This window comes from Anomaloglossus baeobatrachus, chromosome 4 (assembly GCF_048569485.1).
Source record: "Anomaloglossus baeobatrachus isolate aAnoBae1 chromosome 4, aAnoBae1.hap1, whole genome shotgun sequence".
NCBI classification, from domain to species: domain Eukaryota; kingdom Metazoa; phylum Chordata; class Amphibia; order Anura; family Aromobatidae; genus Anomaloglossus; species Anomaloglossus baeobatrachus.
Genome location: NC_134356.1, coordinates 235,189,898 through 235,212,391, shown reverse-complemented (window position 1 = coordinate 235,212,391; position 22,494 = coordinate 235,189,898). Strand labels below are relative to the sequence as shown.

The 22,494-nt window shown below is 41.3% G+C and overlaps 1 protein-coding gene across 1 annotated transcript in view; it reads right to left on the bottom strand.

Moving 5' to 3' along the window:
- LOC142302376 (dynein axonemal heavy chain 3-like) overlaps positions 1 to 22,494 on the bottom strand; it is a 2,626,214-nt gene that overhangs the window by 2,273,373 nt on the left and 330,347 nt on the right. The window contains exons 8-10 of the mRNA XM_075343433.1: positions 18,825 to 18,963; positions 3,635 to 3,739; positions 188 to 318 (exon numbers count right to left, since the gene is read on the bottom strand). Of these exons, the coding sequence (XP_075199548.1) occupies positions 188 to 318; positions 3,635 to 3,739; positions 18,825 to 18,963 (375 nt within the window). The remainder of the gene's footprint in view (positions 1 to 187; positions 319 to 3,634; positions 3,740 to 18,824; positions 18,964 to 22,494) is intronic.

Genomic DNA, 22,494 nt, shown 5'->3' with positions numbered 1-22,494 from the left:
GTATGTGAAGCCTGCTCACTGAGTACATGTGGCGAAGCAGATGGGTTAAGCCTTAACAGGTGCTTCTTGTCTTTGACAATACTTAATAATTCATGTATTAGCTACTGCATTCTCCTAAATTCCATTTAATTTGGTTGACTAATATATTACAAGTAGTAACCAAACTCTACAATCATCAATAACATACTTTCTATGGAAGTGAAGGAAAATCTTGTTCATGACAGGACGAGTGATGTGCAAGCTTTTCATCAATTTGACACGTGCCGCATTAACACCTTTATGCCAAGGAAAACGATTCCGTCCAGCACTGTTAGACATCTTGAGGCAAAAAAAAGAGTTTATGATTGTAGAACCTTAGAAATACTGTATTTTGACCATTTTAATAGGTGATTTTTATATCATGAATTTCATACTTATTTTTATCAAGAAATATATTATAAAAGTAACAATATATCTATATTATCATAATCTGATATATAGGAAAAGACTTTAACTATACTATAACTTTAGAATCAGAAAAACAAAATCCATATAGACATATAACATATATATAGCACCAAAGGGAAACAAATATAGTGATCCCTAGAGGTGCAGCAACTACCGCAGGAGATACCTATGAAAAAAAGAGAATCAGTGGACAAAAGTTGCAATTGGTATATTACACAAAGTATGCACAGTCAAAACATAGGGATAACAATTTCCAAAAAGAACATACCATAGTGTCTCATTTCTGAAGAAGCGTGTTTGACCACGCGGGGGTTTCCAATCCCCCTGGGCACTGCTGTCACTTTACTGACACTGAGAAAGGTTTTAATACTGGTATGTTCTTTTTGGAGATTATTATCCCTATATGTTGACTGTGCACACTTTGTATAATATATGTCCATAGTGCAAATACTTTGTCTTTTTATGTGTGTCATCACTATCTATCTGTATTTTATATTGAACATATCCTTTTGAATGATGTGCTATGCTTAGCTACCAAAAGTGATGTTGTCTCATTGTCTTTTCTTTTTTACTTTTATCACTTGGATATAATAAAATGTTTTTTATTACAAATTGCAAATGATTCTCTTTTTTTCAGATTATAATTTAGTATAGCAAATTATGTATACGCTATACAGTGGAACATTGGATTAAGAGTAACTTGGTTTGAGAGCATTTTGCAAGACAAGCAAAGCTTTTTCCAAATTTGTAACTTGGTTAAAGAGCGATGCTTTGCAATAAGAGCAAATTCCCACCGTGCACACTTCTGGTTCTATCCTTTCACCATGCTCTGACCCGCTCTGGAGGTAACTTTCTGTCCATATGTACTTTATACTCTACACAGTATACTATTCCACAGTACAGTATATACCATATAGCATATCTATCAATTTGTATTTATGGATATAGTATTGTACTTTCTTTCTGCTAACCTGTACAGCACATTGTTTATATTGTACCTCTTGCACACCAACAATTTCATTGTAAGCTAATGTGCAGTTTAATTTGTTTTACACATTTTTTATTGTACAGTACAGTATTTTGTATTGGTGTATTGTAATAATTTTATATGAATACATCGCATCATTTTGTATTACTGCAATAAGTTTGTATAAATGCAGTAAATATTTTTGGGTTGTGAAACGAATTGTCTGCGTTTCAATTATTTCCTATGGGAAAATTTGCTTTGATATAAGAGTAACTTGGTTTAAGAGCACACTCCCAGAACCAATTATGCTCGTAATCCATGGTTCTACTGTGTATATATATATATATATATATATATATATATATATAGTACAGACCAAAAGTTTGGACACACATTCTCATCTCTAGAACAACTGTTTAGAGGAGACTTTGTGCAGCAGGCCTTCATGGTAAAATAGCTACTAGGAAACCACTGCTAAGGACAGGCAGCAAGCAGAAGAGACTTGTTTAGGCTAAAGAACATGAGGAATGGACATTAGACCAGTGGAAATCTGTGCTTTGGTCTGATGAGTCCAAATTTGAGATCTTTGGATCCAACCACCATGTCTTTGTAGAAAATGTAAATGGATGGACTCTACATGCCTGGTTCCCACCGTGAAGCATGGAGGAGGAGGTGTGATGGTGTGGGGGTGCTTTGCTGGTGGCACTGTTGGGGATTTATTCAAAATTGAAGGCATACTGAACCAGTATGGCTACCACAGCATCTTGCAGCGGCATGCTATTCCATCCGGTTTGCGTTTAGTTGGACCATCATTTATTTTTCAACAGGACAATGACCCCAAGCACACTTCCATGCTGTGTAAGGGCTATTTGACTAAGAAGGAGAGTGATGGGGTGCTACGCCCAATGACCTGGCCTCCACAGTCACCAGACCTGAATCCAATCGAGATGGTTTGTGGTGAGCTGGACCACAGAGTGAAGGCAAAGGGCCAACAAGTGCTAAGCATCTCTGGGAACTCCTTCAAGACTGTTGGAAAACCATTTCCAGTGACTACCTCTTGAAGCTCATCAAGAGAATGCCAAGAGTGTGCAAAGCAGTAATCAAAGCAAAAGGTGGCTACTTTGAAGAACCTAGAATATAAGACATATTTTCAGTTGTTTCACACTTTTTTGTTAAGTATTTCATTCTACATGTTTTAATTCGTAGGTTTGATGCCTTCAATGTGAATCTACAATTTTTAGAGTCATGAAAATAAAGATATATATATATATATATTGCTAGAATTCTAATTTATAATATACCTAAAGTAGTTTTTTCCTGTTTAGCAGATTAAGATAACCTGGAGTTTTTATTATAATAAGTCTCGTTCTGTGATAAGTTTCCTAAAAAAAAATAGTAATAAAATGATGGATTGCATACTATCTTTTAGGCATAATAGAAGCTAATGTAGCTTTGCATTGCCTGTGGAACACATACAAGTAGCTATCAGAAGCAGTACCCGATCATTTAAATAACAATGCACAAAGTATATACTGTCTGACAGCTCCTCTTTCCCAGCTCTCACTGTGGCTGCCACTCTTCTCATTTCAATGAAATCGCCCTGTCCGCCTGTCTCCTTCCTTCCTTTGTCACTTTCTATCATCATGACCACAGCGTTTTTATTACTGCCACCATTCCCCTTTAGCTTTGCACATTTCAGATCTGTATCTACAGCGTACATAGAAGGATCACATTAACGGGAGAGGTGATAGATGTGAGAAATGTGATGGCAGTGCTCTACTACCTTTCTTTGCAGTCTACTGAGAATACAAATGCTCTGGTAAACCATTGTAAGAGCTCCATCAAATACAATGCTCCCACAGGGCCAGCTCCATTACAAATATAAGTCTCATTTGTTCCATCCATAAGGCACACTTTTTTCTTGCAACCCACAATAGCTTTGTAACTTCAGCTGTGAAGCCTCATTATCAAGCAGAGAAATGACCTGTGTCTGTTTGGACAAAAAAACGCAATTTTGGACCCTTTTTTTAGACATAATTTCTTTCCCTTCTAAAAAATCTATAGATGTTCATTACTCTGCCATATAAAGTATTTATCCACTAGGCGTTTATTTATAGAGTGTAAAATCTCCAGACAGATGCTTGGAAAAACCTTAACAAGACAATTGTGTATTTTAAGAAACAAAATGTTTCAATATAGAAGAGGAAAATAAACTTTTACCTTTGGGGTAATTTCAATTTCAAGCCTCTGTTGTTCCAATGGGTCCAATAATACGTAATCAAGCATTGATTTCTTTATAGCGTAAGTATAGTTTTCCTCTACCTCCTGGGAAAGAAAAAATATAGATCAACAGGAAATTAAGGCTTCATAGTCATCTGGCCTCTTTAAAGGGAAGTTATCATTAGCAAATAACCTATTGCTTAACCCTAGAACGCATACCTGGGGCCTCGCAGGCCTGCTAGGTTACTTGTTTTCTATGGTTGATTTCTATGGTTGCTCGTTCTAGGGTTAAATAAGGTATTTATTTTTAAAACACTTCTCTCATTTTTTTTATATCACAATCTTTATAAAAAAATAAAAAAACAAATTTGTACTCTTTGAATTTTCCCAATAGCCACCGAGGCTTTTCTTGTCATTCATGCTTCATGTCCTTTCAGGAAGAATTTTCAGCAGACTCCTTATTTTCAAAGACAGGATTATATGTCTATACACAGCTGATTACCAATGAATCATGGAGTGAATCTCCACTGCTGATCAATAGAGGATACAGGGTCAGGACTAAGAAAGTGGTTTGTTGTCTACACGTTTCAGAGTCAACGCTACTCCTTCCTTAGGACAACCACATGTGGTCATACTTAAAAAGGAGTTGGATTTACTCTAAAACATGTAGACCATAAACTACTTTCTTAATCCTGATCCTTTATTCTTTATTGATCAGCAGGGCAAATCCATTCCATGATCCATTGGTATTCATTCTTCACATTTGTTGGAAGCTGCAGCAGCTGATATACTCTTATGGTGGTTGTACTACTCAAAACCTTGACAGGTGAACATACCACCATTGTTTCACCTTACTATATGTGGATAAAACCCTATTGCGTCTAACTCTAATCATATACCAAGCTGACAGCACTATTCCCATCAATCACAATATGCAAGGTCACAGCTCATTCTGCTTCCCCTCCCTTTACAATTACTTTGCATACACTAAGATTCTTCAATACAAAGTTAGGGTGGGGCATCTGACCATTATGACTATGTACATGTATTAACATTGTACATTGTATGTCACAGCCCGGACCAGACCGTTATCAGAGGACAATAAAACTTTCACACTGAACTGCAGCACAATTTATGGCCACAACAGTTTGCCCCCCTGCCATAGTGATAGTTCTGTTTTATATAACTTGGTTGTTTTTTTTTTTTTTACTGCCCCATTCTATGTCCTGTTGTGTATAAATATGTGACTCTTCAGATTTTGTGTTATACCATGCCTGATGAAGAGACCTGAGTAGTCTCGAAAGCTTGCAATTATTACCATCTTTTCAGTTAGCCATTAAAAGGTATCAACCACTGAGGACTTCAGTTATTTTAAACAATTTTTTTTAACAAAAAGGAGACAGTTGCACTCTGTAATGCTAAGATTAAATTACAGAGTTATGCCTTCTGATTGAGCTAGTCAACTACAGGTAATTTTAATTCACCATTTGCAAGTTCCTGTCCGCCCATAAATTGTAGGTTTTTTAACCAATAGAGAGGCATGAGTTTGATAGGGACCCAACAAAAAGAGAATGCCTTGCCGCTGGCTGTTGGGCTTACAATTTTGAGTGCTAAGTATCTCAATTTGTACATTTTTTTATAGCAGTATTGCATGTCTATATTTCCATATTCATTGTTACACATATCTTAGCACTTTAGTGTGCAACTGTCTCCATTTTGTTACTATGTTTCATGTTCAGTTTGCACCTGTTCATATTAGAAAGGTAGGATGTGCCATCAGTCTTCTCTTATGCACATGTATTGTTTCCTAAAACAACAGGAAGTTGTTTTTTAAATTAAATATTGTGATATGTAAAACAAAAAAAATAACACATTGCCAAAAATGTCAAAAATATGATTAACACAAAAATCTAATTTAACCAATAGGTCATTTTCTAGGTATAGCTTCTCTCTAAGGGTATTTACTTCCTCCATATTGCCTCAAGATTGATGCACTCAGCCAGCCAGATTCCTCTCTGCACTAATGAGGGGCACACAGCCTGAAATAAGCTGTCTGTAAATGAGTTTCTGGCTTGGAATTAATCCCTGGTCCTTTTTCAAGGCTTGTTATGTGGCCAGATATTGACTTACAGGTTAGCTACGACTCCTGGTAGGTTGTACTTGCGAGATAATTTCTTTAATTCTTAGAACTTCCTAAGCCCTAACCCTTAGCATCAGCTTTTGAATGTACTGTTGACCAGGCTAAAAAAGTGAAAAAGTAAATCATGGTCTTCTTACTCACAAAACTTTAGGCAAGTTAGTATATTAGACAAGAACTATATGTTGTATACTTATAATTTACAAAAACATTCACTGTATTTTTCGCTTTATAAGACGCACCTGATTATAAGACGCACCCCCAAATTTTGTGAAAGAAAAGAGAAATTTTTTTTTAATGTTAAATGGGGTCCATCTTATAATGCCAGTGTCCCTCTAACAAATCATATAGGGTATATGTCCCTCATAGCCCCCATCCTAAAATTAGCCCCCTTAATCTGGATATGGCCCCCTTATATTGAATATAGCCCCCTTGTGATGGCACACGTTCCCCTGTGCTGCCTATGGCCCCCTATGGATTGCATAAATTCCCCTGTGCTGCCTATGGTCCTCTATGGATTGCACACGTTCCCCTGTGTTAGATAGTGCCCCCATGCTGCTGCCTATGGTCCCCTATGGATTGCACAAGTCCCCCTGTGTTAGATATCGTCCCCATAGTGCTGCCCATGGCCCCTATATAGATCGCACAAGTCCCCCTGTGTTAGATATCGCCCCCATAGTGCTGCCCATGGCCCCTATATAGATCGCACAAGTCCCCCTGTGTTAGATATCACCCCCATAGTGCTGCCCATGGCCCCTAGGTGGATGATTATATGGGCGGCACGGTGGCTCAGTGGTTAGCACTACAGCCTTGCAGCGCTGGGGTCCTGGGTTCAAATCCCACCAAGGACACTATCTGCAAGGAGTTTGTATGTTCTCCCCGTGTTTGCGTGGGTTTCCTCCGGGTACTCCGGTTTCCTCCCACACTCCAAAGACATACTGATAGGGACTCTAGATTGTGAGCCCCAATGGGGACAGTGTTACCAATGTATGTAAAGCACTGTGGAATTAACAGCGCTATATAAATGAATAAAATTATTATTATTATTATCTTTAAAAATGTCACTGAAAAACGTATCATCTCTAGTTTTCGGAATAATACGTCTCATAAGTTTACAATAGTATGTGAGGTGTATTCGATTTCCCCATTATAAAGATGTGTCTATCCTTAACTTTCATTGATTTGTGTTACTGAACTGCAGTTTGAAATCTGAATATTAATCTGAAATATAAATCTGAAATATTAATTAATTACAATCTCAAATCATCCAGTAAAAAAACATACTGTATATTCTAAACATGTATCTCTTATAGTATAGAAGAGTATGTGTATAGCATGGCCAGAGGATAGTCAACAGATGACATGTATCACACTCACCCAGTAACAATTATATATATTAAACATGTATGGCTCATTAAAGGTATTGTCTCATCTGCTTAAATATGTAAAATTGTAAAACTAGCAATTATGCAATTCATCTCTTAGTAGAAATCCTTTCCATTTTCAAGGCAAGAAACCCATGCTTGCGTGTTCTGTTCTTTAGAGCCTGCAAGTGCTGCTCCAAAGCTCTCCGGATCACTAGATTCATTCAGCTTCAATGTCCCTCTACTCTTCCAATGCGGCAGAGGCCAACCTGAGTCTGCTTGCTACAGTACATGTGAGAGCACACAGCTAAGACAGGAGGTGTGACCATGCCATTGGCCTGAACTGTCAATTTTCAAGAATGTGCAACTCCCCTGGCAACCAGGAAGCCTAGAGGTTATGGAAAAGGTGCGCTCCTGAAGAAAGCAGATGATACAGCCCCTTTAGCATGTCAGACTATTGGGATTGGAATGCTAACGGATGGAATGCACTTTTTTTTGCATGTAAAGATATTTCAGTTTTAGAAATAAGATCAGGAATGACACATGTATCCTATTATCTTGCCTCTTTACTGCACATATAAGAAATTGAAAAATACTGCAAAAAGAACCATATAATTGTATGTTTTAGGCAAATGGAAGAATAATGTTAGTACATGCATCTTTTTTATCTGCTTTACAAAGTACATTGGAGGGGTTTTCCAGTACTCTGACTCTGAGTGTTTGCCCTTTTTAAAATATTAACACTTATACTTAACTACCATGCTGGGGCCATTACAGCAATCCAAGCTCTCGCTCTTCCCCAGTACTCATGTGAGGTTCTTACGTCACATGAGCCCTGAGCCCAATCAGCGCTGGCTTCACTGTCCTCACCTTCAGATGTATCGAACACCAATAGGAAGTGAGTGGCCAGCCACAGCTCTTACATACTCTTGATATTTAATTTGTCTGAAGCTGAGGACATTGAAACCGGTGCTGATTAGGCTCAGGGCTCATGTGACATCACAACCTCAAGTGAGCCCTGGGTGAGAGGGAGTGACCCATCATAGGAGGTGAGTATGTGTTATTAATTTAACGGGGAAAACACTAAGACTCAGAAGGGGTTGTCCAAGTAATGGACAACCCCTTTAAATGAGTTAGTTTCTTAAGGCAGCGAGTATGAAAATTTGTTAGTAAGGAGATTGTTCCTCAAAGGCTACCATGTACTGGGAGCCTTTAGATTACAATTGATGTCCTGGAAAAAAAAACATGTTTTAAAAGACAATGTTGTCTTGTTAAAAGAGTGCTCTAAAAATGTTGTGATGGCTGCAAGTCATGGTGTCAATTTAAGTCAATTATCTGTCATTCTAGTGAATTCAAGGAGGTCCTGAATGATGTACCATTTCTGTTAGCTCAGAATGCCTTAAGGGTATATTCGCCTGCAGCAAATTTATTGCACAAATTTCTGCAACTAAAAAAATTTTCTTTTCATATGAAAGGATTATTTTCCAGCATGTGCTTGGATTTCTTTACTGACAATTTGTTTAGTAGTGGGGGAGATATCATTCTTTCTACTTTCCCTATTTAATCATATGGGGAACGGTTCTATTGCCATGTTTTCTATTCAGTTATTACAGTTGAAATCAGAAGTTTACATACACTATCTAAAAAGACACATCTGCATGTTTTTCTCACTTTCTGATATGAAATCAGAATAAACGTTTCCCGTTTTAGGTCAATTAGGAACCAAAATTATTTCTATTTGCCAAATGCCAGAATAATGCGAGAGAAAGTTTTAAGCCATTTTTATTTCTTTCTGCAAAGTCAAACGTTTACCTACACTAAGAGTACAATGCCTTTATGCCTTTATACAACATGGAACAGCCCATGTGATGATGTCATGTCTTTGGAAGCTTCTGATACGTGAATTGGCAACATCTGAGTTAATCAGATACATACCTGTGGATATATTTTAATATTTTAATGCAGACATGAAACATGCTTCTTCTTTGTGTAGCCCAAAAAATCAGGCAAGATCTCAGGAAGAGAATTGTGGACTTGCACAAGTCCCGTTCCTCCATGGGTGCAATTTCCAGATACCTGAAGGTGCCTCATTCATCTGTATACACAATTATATGCAAGTACAAACAAGATGGGAATGACCAGCCATCATACTGCTCAGGAAGGAGACAGGTTCTGTGTACCAGAGATGAACACGCCTTAGTCAGACATGTGCATATCAACCCAAGAACAAAAGCAAAAGACCTTGTAAAGATGCTGGTGGAAGCTGGTAATATTGTGTTATTATCCAAAGTGAAACAATTACTGTATCAACATCGGCTGAAAGGCCACTCTGCCAGGAAGAAGCCATTATTAAAAAAGAAAAATATAAAAAGCCAGATTAAGGTTTGCATATACACACAGGAACAAAAACCTTAATTTTTGGAGATATTTCTAGTGGTTTGACAAAACTAAAATTGAACTGTTTGTCATTAATGACCATCATTATGTTTGGAGGAAAAAGGGAGAAGCTTTGAAGCATAAGAACACCATCCCAACTGTGAAACATGGGGGCGGCAGTATCATGTTGTGGGGTTGATTTGCTGCAGGAGGGACTGGTGCACTTCACAAAATAGATGGCATCGTGAGGAAAGAAGATTATGTGGCAATACTGAATCAACATCTCAAGACGCTCTTCCAAATGGACAATAACCCCAAGCATACTGCCAAACTGGTTACAAAGTGGCTTAAACATAACAAAGTCAATGTTTTTTAGTGGCCATCATAAAGCACCGATCTCAATTCTGATTTACCTAAAATGGTAAAAGTTTTTTCTGATTTCATGTCACATAGTGCATAGTGAGAAAGACATTCATATGTGTCATTTTAGATAGTGTATGTAAACTTCTGGTTTCAACTGTATATACAGTACCGAATTTTCCGGACCATAAGACGCACTTTTTTTACCCCAAATGTTGGGGGAAAGTGAGGGGTGCGTCTTATGGTCTGACTATAGGGCTGCGGCCGGGAATGAGGGTGCTGCGGTGGAGCGGGTCATCGGGGGGCACGAGCAGGCTGTAGCAGCCTGCCGTGATCACGTGGGCCCGCTCATTACATATGCACGCCCATCCTCCTGCCCATGTCTCAGCGCTGAAGCTGGCGCTGATAGGTGGGTGGGATGATGGGCAGGATGATGGGCGGAGAGGTGTGCGCATATTAAACAGCCGGCCGTGATGACCCCTGGCAACTACAGCCTGGAGTGATCATGTGCGGCTGTATTCACTGCCCCCCATGCATCATCATCAGCGTGGGGTGCAGTGAATCAGTATACATACTCACCGTTCCCCTGCAGCTTCGCGATGTCCTCCCATCTGCCAGTCAGCTAATCTGTATAGAGAGCGGTGAGCACAGCAATGATGTCATCGCTGTGTGCGCCGCTAGTCATGCAGGTCAGCTGACCGGCAGACGGGAGGACATTGCAATGCTGCAGGGAAGTGACCGATGATGGCTCCACACTCCAGCGGCGCTGCTGCCACCACAGACAGGGGGAGAAGCAATGCTGCATGGAGCGAGGAAAGGGGAGTATAAACTGCTTTTTTTTTCTGTGTGTGATACAGAATACATGCCACATACCAGGATGGGGGGCGGGCGGCATGGTGGCTCAGTGGTTAGCACTGCAGTCTTGCAGCGCTGAGGTCCTGGGTTCGAATCCCACCAAGGACACCTTTTGCAAGGAGTTTGTATGTTCTCCCCATGTTTGCGTGGGTTTCCTCTGGGTACTCCGGTTTCCTCCCACACTCCAAAAACATACAGACAGGGAATTTAGATTGTAAGCCCCAATGGGCACAGTGTTTCTGATGTATGTAAAGCGCTGCGGAATATGTTAGCGCTATATAAAAATAAAGATTTATTTTATTTATTTTTATTTATCAGGATGGGGGTATATAGCAGGATGGGTGTATATAGCAGGATGGGTGTATATAGCAGGATGGATGGGGTATATAGCAGGATGGATGGATGGCGTTATATAGCAGGATGAGAATATATAGCAGGATAAGGGCATATACCATGATGGCAGTATATATCAGGATGGGGGCATATAGCAGGATGGCAGTATATAGCAGGATGGCAGTATATAGCAGGATAAGGGCATATACCAGGATGGGGTACATATACAAGGAAGGAGGATAATTACCAGGATGGGGTACCTTAGCAGAGAATTTGGGGACATTACCCGCATGACAGTGTCAGCAGAAGATCCTCGCCCCATAACAGTTTGTCATGACCACATTTTTTGCTTAAAATTTTATTTTCCTATTCTCATCCTCTAAAACCAGGGTGCGTCTTATGGTCCATTGCATCTTATAGTCCGAAAAATACGGTATATGCTCTATATATATATGTCGCGGGCGGCGGGGCGCTACGCTCACTAACGCTCAGGTCCGGCGCTACGGCTGCTGCTCGGTGGCTCGAGCGGTGGGCTGGATTCGGGGACTTGAGCGGCGCTCCTTGCTCATGAGTGAAAAGGGGGGTGGTTTGTTTGGGGATTTAGTCCGTGACGCTACCCACGGGTTGTGGTGAAGATGGGCACCACCGCTGCTGGTGATGGGGATCCCGGGAGCGAGAGTAGGGAGCAGCTGGGATGTTGTTTTCCCCCTCCATGGGTAGGGGTTGGTGGTCCCGGGGCCCGGTGGTGTGATGGGGAGGCAGGGTCGGTGAGGTGCAGGGTTGCAGGGACAGCGCGGCACGATGCCGGATGGCACGGCTGTACTCACTCAGCAAAAGATGCACAAAGTCTCCGGTAAACCAAACGGCTGGATGGACAGGTCCCGCAGCCGGCTGCAGTGTCTCTCCCCGGACAGGTGATGGTGGCTGTCTCTCCCTGCACCTGTACTGAGTTGACTCCAATGGCTTCCCAATGGCGCTCCCCGGTGTATATGTACCGGAGGAGCCCGTTTTGCCCTCAGGCGCTGGCCCTCAGATTTCTAGCCGGTGGCGGTGGCTGTATATCCTCACGGTGTGAGCGGTTGCCTTCAATCGGGACTTGGTTGTTAGGGAACCCCGGGGGTTCCTGTCACACTCGGATTTGACTATTGATGGCAGCTCCAAGCCTGGTCGGGGTCCGATGGCCCTGCATGTGTGCTTAGCTTCACTCCGTTCCCCGGTCCGGTATCGGTGGGTCACCACCCATCCCCGGTCCTTCCGGCTCTGCGGAGTTCCACCAACTCCTGCAGACGGCCACCACCATCTACCAACCTTGCTGTCAGTGCCTGGCTCAAACCCAGACACTCGCAGTACGTGACCTCTCACTTTCACCTCCTGAACTCATCCACTCCAAACTCTAACTGACTGCTTTTCCCGCCTCCAGGCCTGTGAACTCCTCGGTGGGTGGGGCCAACCGCCTGGCTCCACCCCACCTGGTGTGGACATCAGACCCTGGAGGGAGGCAACATGGGTTTTTGTCTGACTAATGCAACTGTCTGGGGGGTGGGGGGGTGTGTGTCTTTTGTCTGTGGCTACCTGGCTAGTCCAGGGCGCTATATATATATACACAGGATATATTAAACAATAAATATATGGTCAGCTAAAGGTATTTTTTAACAGGATATCCATAATATTACATATACTTAATTTGCTTAGATAAATTATTTTGTCAAGATTTAAGGTAAAATAATGTTGAAGTCTTATCACTACTGTTTCTCTATTTCTATTATCATGTTTCTTCTCAGTGCGCATATAATGGTTTAGACGATGGATGGAGGTATAAATATTTCAGTCATTTTAGATAAGTGACTTGTAGTTCATTGATGCATGGAGCAGACCTTACAATATTAATATCAGTGGTCAATAAGTGGTTTCCATGAATTTTAAAAAGAGCTCACATGAAAGAGCATTCTGATATACATTTGAAGCTGAAGCTGTATTTTAACAGTAGGAGAAGGAAAATAATTGTTATTAAAACAACAAAATATATCTGGGCCAAGCTGTTTGATTTGCATTGACAATTATCTTTGGTAAAAAAAACCTCCTGCTATGATTTTTAATATATTTAATGTTATTACTACTGTATAACCATTGTGACCAATTTATTTGTAATAAAATGAGTCTTTTGAATCTTTTTAAGCTAAAATGTGGTAAATAGTTATGAGCAAGCACTACTAAGTTCTGGTGCTCGGTACTCGTAACAAGCAGTTGTCTTTGAAGGGTGCGACTCAAGCAGCTGAGAATAATGGAAGTCAATGGGGCACTCAAGCATTTTTTTTTGTGAAATCTGCCAGAAATATGCTCGAATCCCTCATTGACTTCAAATATACCCATCCAAGCATTCAACTGCTCTTAACGAGTACAAAGCACCTAAGCATGGTGTTATGGGGGGGACTGGCGGATTAGGATAAAGTGGTGAATATCCCAATCACCAGTCGGGGTCCACCGTGATGTTAAACTGCTGCTGGCAACCCGAGGGTCAGGCGGATAATACAGAGCTGGGTGGCTCTGAAATAAAGTATGACCCGAGTTAAACATCACTCGGATCAGGATAACTGTGAACCCTGTTAACGCCACAGGTTCACACATCTAAACCTGGACCTTTCGGTAACAACACCACAGGAGTCCTGGGGTGCACTGTTTGTGTGCGTAGGTGGCACACCGGGATAGTTGACGCACCAGCCACAGCCTAGATAACTCCACTGGGTTGCTACAATAGGACTGGAATGGTTGGAGGGGAAGCGGAAAGTCTGACCCTAACATGCCTCGCCACAGATTTTGGCGCGATGGCCACTGGATACCTAACCCTGCCTACCGCTTCCAAAACTAGTGGCTGTAGCCGCAATATAGCTCTATGCACGGGTAATGAGCATGAATGAAGACAGCCCACCATGGTGCGCTCTCCAGACCCTTTTAAAAACTAGGGTCCGCCCCAAACCCAGTGCGAACCACTATGGCGCTTCTAGGGGCCAATAGCGGAGTGCCACGTCATCCGTGATATCACCAGCGGCCTATCCAGAACTGCCATGTCACTGATGACACATGGGCAGCATCACCCTAAGCACAGTACCAGTCATCATCTGATGACCAATGATGGGGTGCCAGGTCATAGGGGTGGAGTGGCCACATCATCAGGACATCTGATGCCATCTGGCCTAGGAGGACCTGCCACCTCACGGACATGCCCAGTGAAGTCCTCACCGGACTTAGCCTCAGATGATAGACTAAGTGCCTGAGCATGCTCAGTAGGCAAAACACAGGACTTGGACATAGAACGAAGTCAAAGTACCTGAGCAAAGAGGCTTTTCGCAGTGTGTGAGCATGCTCAGTAGCCTGAACTGAGGACTTAGCCTCAAGAATGGAAGTAACAAGCTGAGCATGCTCACTAAGCTAAACACTGGATACAGGCTCTGACTGGGGCAAATCGGTAAGCGCATGCACTCTTGCTGCCTCTCCACACTTAGACGTGGAGGAAGAAGCAACCAGCTGGACAACCTGAGGTATGGCCAAAAACAGCGGCCGGCGCCTCGGCGCAGCAGGAACTGGAGCAGGCTGCTTGCGGCTACGGCGGCGCAGATTTGCAACACATGGTAGTGCTCTCTTATCACTAGTAGTAAAACCAGTTTCATTTTATAGAACAATGGACTGACTAGACTATTATATACTTGTGTTAATAATTGTAAAGTGTGTGGTCTTTCATAAATTTGTACAGTTTTTAACTATAAAATGAAAGCTTTCATTCAGGTATCCATGGATCAAGTACGTGTTCTCTCAGAATATCCATTATACTATATGGCCATGTGTACATGTCTGTTTTTATGTGTTCTGATTTTCTGCAAAAAGAAAATGCAGAGACGTGTTTTTTTGTTCTGATTTATGGATCAAATTCATTCAAGTGTATCAATTTGGCTCTGTATGTCTTCTGAGCGCTGACTATTTTTTATGATTTAATGGAAGAAGCTTGGAGAATGTATTGATTTGCTAGTATCAAAATAAAGAAAAATATGTCACACTAAGGGGTACTTTGCACACTACGAAATCGCAAGCCGATGTTTGCGATGCCGAGCGTGATAGTCCCCGCCCCCGTCGCAGCAGTGATATCTTGTGATAGCTGCCGTAGCAAACATTATGGCTACGACAGCTTCACACGCACTCACCTGCCCTGCAACGTCGCTTTGGCCGGCGACCCGCCTCTTTCCTAAGGGGGCGGGTCGTGCATCATCATAGCGACGTCACACGGCAGGCGGCCAATAGAAGCGGAGGGGCGGAGATGAGCGGGACATAAACATCCCGCCCACCTCCGTCCTTCCGCATAGCCGGCGTGAGCCGTGGTGACGCAGGTAAGCTGATGTTTCTCGCTCCTGCGGCTTCTCACACAGGGATGTGTGCTGCCGCAGGGAAACGAGGAACAACATCGTACCGTCGCTGCAGCGAAATTATGAAAATGTCGGACACTACACTGATGATATGATTACAACGCTTTTGCGCTCATTAATTGTATCAAAAAGGATTTACACACTATGATATCAACAGCGACGCCGGATGTGCGTCACTTTCAATTTGACCCCACCGACATCGCAGCTGCAATGTCGTAGTGTGCAAAGTACCCCTAAGGGTAAAAATGTCCACGTGACCAAAAATGGATCTAGAGCACTAATGAAAATTTTCCACTTTTCTTCTACTCCAAAAAATGGCCAACTGAATAAGATCTAAGGATGTTTAAAGTAGTTAATGACTATGAATGTATAGAAATCTCTGTAGGGGTAATATGGAATTAGGCATCTCCATTGTTGAAAAAAGCAACCTTTCATAACCCTCTATCCAATGAATGTGTCATAAATGTCTTAGAGAAAAATGTCCTTAGTTTAATTCTCTACAATAAGCCGTAAGGCTGGAGTCAAAATTGCGAGTGACTCACGTGAGTCTTGCATCGGCATCACCCGGTATGGTCGCACAATCTCCTGACACGAGAAGGTCGGCTGCATGTATTTCTTTGCAGCTGAGGCACTCCTGTCTGGAGATTGTGCGGCCATGGCGGGTGATGCGATGCGAGACTTGCATGAGTCACTCGCAAGTGTGTATCTGGCCTTATTTAGAGACTATGATTAGCTAATGCCACACTGCTACTCTGCTTAAATGACATGAAGATTACAATGCTATTTTCCAACATCGAACTATTACTATAGTTTTTGACCTTATCAAGTCATTTTTGCCACAATTTCTCACAATATGTATTGGGCCATACTTTTGAATTATTTCACAAGAATTAATTCAGAGCTGATCTGTGTGACTGTATCAGTGAATTCCCAAAATCTGGTTAAAAGCATTGTCTGACAGCCCACATCCTCTACAAAGGATCTGCCTCAACAACTTTTTCTCTAGTTTTTTTTTAGAAGATGGCTTCTGCCATTATCCGGTGGCTCAATTGAACTTAATTGAAAGCCCACCACCTATATGAAGTAGATTTAGAGAGTATAGCCAAAACACTGACCCTAGTTACTGTAATCAATCTTGGTGTATCTCCTGTTAGAGACAGATTATAGGCAATGGACCGCAAGTCATATATCTACAGCTAGTGACAAGTACTTATGAGTCATTTTTTTTTGAGGGAAGACAACATTGTTACTTTAAAGAATTGACAGATTGACTATTTATCAATCAAATGAGAAAGTTGTCTGAACCTAGAGTGAACATTTAAAGGAAAACTTTAATTATTATATATAAGAGATTAGTGAATCTAAACTAAAACAAATGTTTTTGTGAGCTTGAAATGTTTTTGTTTTTTCTTGTTACAGAGTCATTTTTCGCACAGCACAGCCCGGACATTTGTTTATAATACCCGTCCTCATGCAATGTTAAGATTAAATTGCTCTATTGGCCATTGTTTCTCCCCTGATAAGTCCAACAAAATACGTCGGGAAGTCCAGGAGCTTGGATGATTGAGGTCAGAGTGTTTCTACCTAGGCGAGTATGGTGTGGCTGTGATATTAGCCCCCTTTTGGTGTATGGTTCTAACAACTTTCTCTTTATCATTACCTTTTGCATATTGATGAATTATCCCTATGGTCATCATTATATTTGCCAGTAGTTGTCAGGGGTTTGATTGTGATAAGGATAACAGTATCACCCCTCCTACTTAGCAAAACATATCTGACATCTCTCAAGTAAACTATTATTGAACCATAGGTTCTGCAATATGTGTGTGGCTGGGTATTCTGTTTTATAATTGCCTGGAGTGTATTATCTTTTTTATGTATTCCTAATCTTTAGTAATTTTTCAAGTCACCCATCAAGCCTTTAGTTGGGTATTAATTCCAGACCACACATATTGACATGCCCTCTCTCTGCTATGTATAAAATCTGTGTAGTCAACTAATCTATATTCCCTTAAGGATTTTTGGGAAGTTGATGGCCGCTTGATAATAGTTTTGTGCCAGAATAACCGTGCATGGGTTTTTTCCCACACTATGTTTTTTTCATCTGTGTGAATACTCCCAGTGGGACATTGGCTGCTTTCGGCAATCCCCTTTTCTGTTTGTTTGTGTGTTTTTAATTTTTTTAATTAGATTTATTAAAGGTTACATTTTATATATATTTTTTGGATGCACATTTCGGTATTGCTCTGCCGTCTTAATTGGTATGCAAAAGTTTGGGCACCCCTGATAAAAAATGACATATTGTGAACAGTTAAACAAGTTGAAAATGAAATGATCTCTAAAATGCATAAAATTAAATTTGACACATTTCCTTTGTAATTTAGGCAAACAAAACATATTTTTATCTTTTACATTTTTAAAAATTACATAAAGGAAATTGACATTTCAGGCTGAATGGGAATTCATTAAAGACTTTTTTTATCATAAATAGGAAATTGACTCTTTCTTTAAAAAGAAATTGGCCCCTCAATAAAATGGCATCTCAGTGGACAGACCTGGGAAAGAGACCGACAGACAGACAGACAGGGAAAGAGAAAGACAGGGGAAGAGACAGACAGACAGGGAAAGAGACAGACAGGGAAAGAAACAGACAGGGAAAGAGACAGACAGGGAAAGAGATAGACAGGGAAAGAGACAGACAGACAGGTAAATACACAGACATGGAAAAAGACAGACAGACAGGGAAAGAGACAGACAGGGAAAAAGACAGACAGACAGGGAAAGAGACAGACAGGGAAAGAGACAGACAGACAGGGAAAGAGACAGACAGAGAGATAGAGAGACAGACAGGGAAAGAGACGGACAGATAAAGAGATAGAGAGACAGAGATAGAGAGACAGAGAGACAGAGAGGGAGACAGACAGAGACAGTGAGAGAAACAGAGAGACAGTTACTATCCTGCGCAACGCCGGGTACTACAGCTAGTAAATAATAATAAGAAGAAGAAGAAGAAGAAATAACACCTCACATAATAAAAAAGAAAATATTTAAAATAATTTACCGTTACAGTACTATTACACAAATGTAAAATCAGCCAATTGGGTTAATATACTTGATTAGAAATCCAATTTCATTGAACAATTCTGAGTACAAGGACTTTTTATTTTTGCTGTGAAAAAAAAGTCTCCATGCCCTAGGTATTTTCAGAACAAATCATCTGTTTTGCAGAATGGCTTATTTTATTTCTAGAGGGTAGTATGCATAAGAATATTTCCTCCATTGTACTTGTCAAATATTCATGTATTAATAGCAATGAGCGCAGCTCGCAAAATGTGACACAAATCCATACATACCTTTGTTAAATCCTGAAGGGATTTGCTCCACACCTTGCAAAGTTCTGCTGGTATGTATGAATAGATTCCCTGAAGCCATTTTACACTAAGTGGAGACACCATACAAGGGTCGATGGATTCTTCAATAAGCCTGTAATATCTACAGAATGAAAATGCAGTGTGAGAATAGTTTCAAAAGCTTTGCTGTTCCCTCAGCAGATATTATGAATAGAAAAGATCTTCATTTTTTTTACAAAGTATGTGACACCCTAGTTAAAAAAAAACCTATGACAGGCTCTCTATCCTGTCACAACCCTGTGCGAGGAGATGTCAGAAATGAGCGTATAATAACAGTTATCCTGAATAATATAGTTAAGCCCATGATAACAGACTGACTTACTATTCCCTTGATTAATGTTCTTCGCAGTAAGCGATGCCTCCATTTCAGCCATTCTAAATTAAGCTAATTATTTCTTCACCCTGCTGTCAATTAGGTTCAATTTTGCAATATCAACAAGTTTAAACTTAAACAGAATTTGCATAATAAAATCATTAAAATCCTTTTAGAGGACATATGCTAATCGAATATTTATGAAACACAATTAGATTGTTTCCTTCCGTGGAATCCAAAATATAATACAGAGTTTTAACTACATGATACATCCTTGTATAAAATGTATTCACAGTAAATACTATTTGAAGCATAATAAGATATATTTGTAATAAAGAGATATTTGCAGTTGCTACGTTTACCATAGTGGCCTCCAACAAGTAGAAATACAATTTTGGTGCCTAACATGCCCAGACAACATTTGAAGAGCAAAAGGTCTGAGTGAAATTATTTTATTTTAAATTAACCCCTTCACGACCATGGACGGATCTTTCCGTCATGGATCGTGTTCCGGTAAGCCCCGCCCCCTGCCGCGGGCAGGCGGCGTGGATCAGCACACATATCAGCTGTTTTCAACAGCTGACATGTGTGCCTACATGTTCCGAGTGGAATCGTATTCCACCCGGAACATTAACCCCTTAGATCTCGCTGCCAAAGTCTGGCAGCGAGATCTATATGCGCGCGGCCATGTTTTTTACTTACCGCCGCCCCCTCCGGACGTCACGTGAGTGATCACGTGACGTTCGGTGGTTGCCATCGTAGCACAGGGTCATGTGATGACTCCTGCTGCTATGAAGTTTCACTTTCATTCTTCCTCGGCACGGAGCAGAGGAAAAAAGAAAGTGACTATTTCTGCTGTTTACAGCGGTATAGCTGTGATCAGCAGATAGCGATCAGCAATCGGATTGCTGATAGCTATAGCCCCCTAGAGGGACTAGTAAAATAAGATAAAAAAAGTAAAAAAAAGTTTTAAAATTTAAAAAAAAAACAAAAAACCTAAAAGTTCAAATCACCCCCCTTTCACCCCATTGAAAATTAAAGGGTTAAAAAATAAATAAATATACACATATTTGGTATCGCCGCGTTCAGAAATGCCCGATCTATCAAAATATAAAATCAATTAATCTGATTGGTAAATGGCGTAGTGGCAAAAAAATTCCAAACGCCAAAATTACATTTTTTGGTCGCCGCAAGTTTTACGCAAAATGCAATAACAGGCGATCAAAACGTAGCATTTGCGCAAAAATGCTACCATTAGAAACATCAGCTCAAGTGAACATCGTGAATAAAACATCCCAAAAACTATTGCGCCATCACACTTTTTTTGCAATTTTTCCACACTTGGAATTTTTGTTGCTGCTTTCCAGTACACCATATGGTAAAAATTATGGTTTCATTTAAAAGTACAACTTGTCCCGCAAAAAACAAGCCCTCATATGGCAAGATTGACGGAAAAATAAAAAAGTTACGGCTCTCGGAAGAAGGGGAGCAAAAAACAAAAACGCAAAAACGGAAAGTGCCCCGGGGCTGAAGGGGTTAAACCAAATTTGGATTTCCTTATTGTGTATTCGTAAAATAAATCTGTCACCAGAATATATTTTCCTATGAAAAGGCAGAATATTGCAGATACAGGGAAGTATTTTTAATAGCCAAAATGGCACAATAAATATTGTACCATTTGACTACTAGACGTGATGAAAGAATACACCAGGCCCCAAGCCATTAAATAATTTTCACCAGAGTCCTGATGGAAAATTGTGTAACTTGTTCAAGTTCTAGTTATTAAAATGAGCCTGTCAGGTGCAATATGCACCCAGAACCATGAGCAGTTCTGGGTGCATATTGCTAATACCTACCTAATTGTCCCTGTATCTAGTAGCATAGATAAAGAGATCCTTAGAAAAAGTATTTTTAAAGATTTTTTTATAATATGCTAATGAGCACAGGGACTAGTCGCAAGGGCGTTAGTTCCTGTGCTCATTCCGCCCTATGATAATATTAGCATGTCCTCAAGAGCATGCTAACATGCGATTCAATGCCTGCAGCCCAGCGTGATCATCGGCAGTGATGCGCATAACTGTGTCCATTGGACCGCCTCAGAACGCCAGCTTTAGGGTCAGTGCACATGATCAGAAGTGCTCAACACTTGTGGTCATGAGCATTAGACCTCTCTGAAGCCGGGACGAGTATACCCGGCTTCATAGTGTGCATGACTGGAAGTGCGGTGACTTCTCATGTGCACTGACCCTAAAGCTGGCGTTCTGAGGTGGTGCAATGGATAAAGATACACATGTCACAGGCAATGATGACGCTGGGCAGTGGTCATTGAATAGCATGTTAGCACGCCTTGTGGGTGTGCTAACATGCTAAGAGGGTGGAATGAGCGCAGGAACTAATGCCCTTGCAACTAGTCTCTGCGCTCTTTAGCATATTATAAAGGATCTTTAGAAAAACTTTTTCTAAAGATCTCTGTATCTGTGCTAGTAGATACAGGGACAGTTAGGCAGGGATTAGCAATATGCAAACAGAACTGCTCGTAGTTCTGGGTGCATGTTGCACTTGACAGGTTCCCTTTAAATCAGTCCTGTGCAGTTCTGCCAATTTGTTTGAAAAGTGAGTACAGCTGCAGCTTGAGGGAGTTGTGGCTTAACCGGGCTTTACACGCTACGATTTTGCTACAGCGATCTCGTTGGGGTCACGGATTTTGTGATGCACATCCGGCCGCTGTAGCGATGTCGTAGCGTGTGACTCCTAGGAGCGATTTTGGATCGTTGCAAAAACGTCCAACATCGCTCCTCGTTGACATGGGGCTCTGCTGCCAGTTATCGCTGCTGTCGCAGGGGCAAAGTTGTTCCTCGTTCCTGCGGCAGTGCACATCGCTACATGTGACGCCGCAGGAACGAGGAACATCTCCTTACCTGCCTCTGGCAACAATGCAATGCACAATGGAAGGAGGTGGGCGGGATGTTACGTCCCGCTCATCTCCACCCCTCCGCTTTCATTGGGTGGCCGCTTAGTGACGTCGCTGTGACGCCGAACGGACCGCCCCCTTAGAAAGGAGGCGGTATGCCGGTCACAGCGACGTCACTATGCAGGTAAGTATGTGTGACGGGGGTGCCAGATGTTGTGCGCGACGGGCAGCGATATGCCCGTTTTGCACAAACGATGGGGGTGGGTCGCATGCTAGCGATATCGGGCCGGATATTGCAGCATGTAAAGCCACCCTTAGCATGGCCAGAAAATATATAGTTATATATGCCACTTGTAAATTAGGCCAAAAATGTGCTCCAGTCTAGAGTA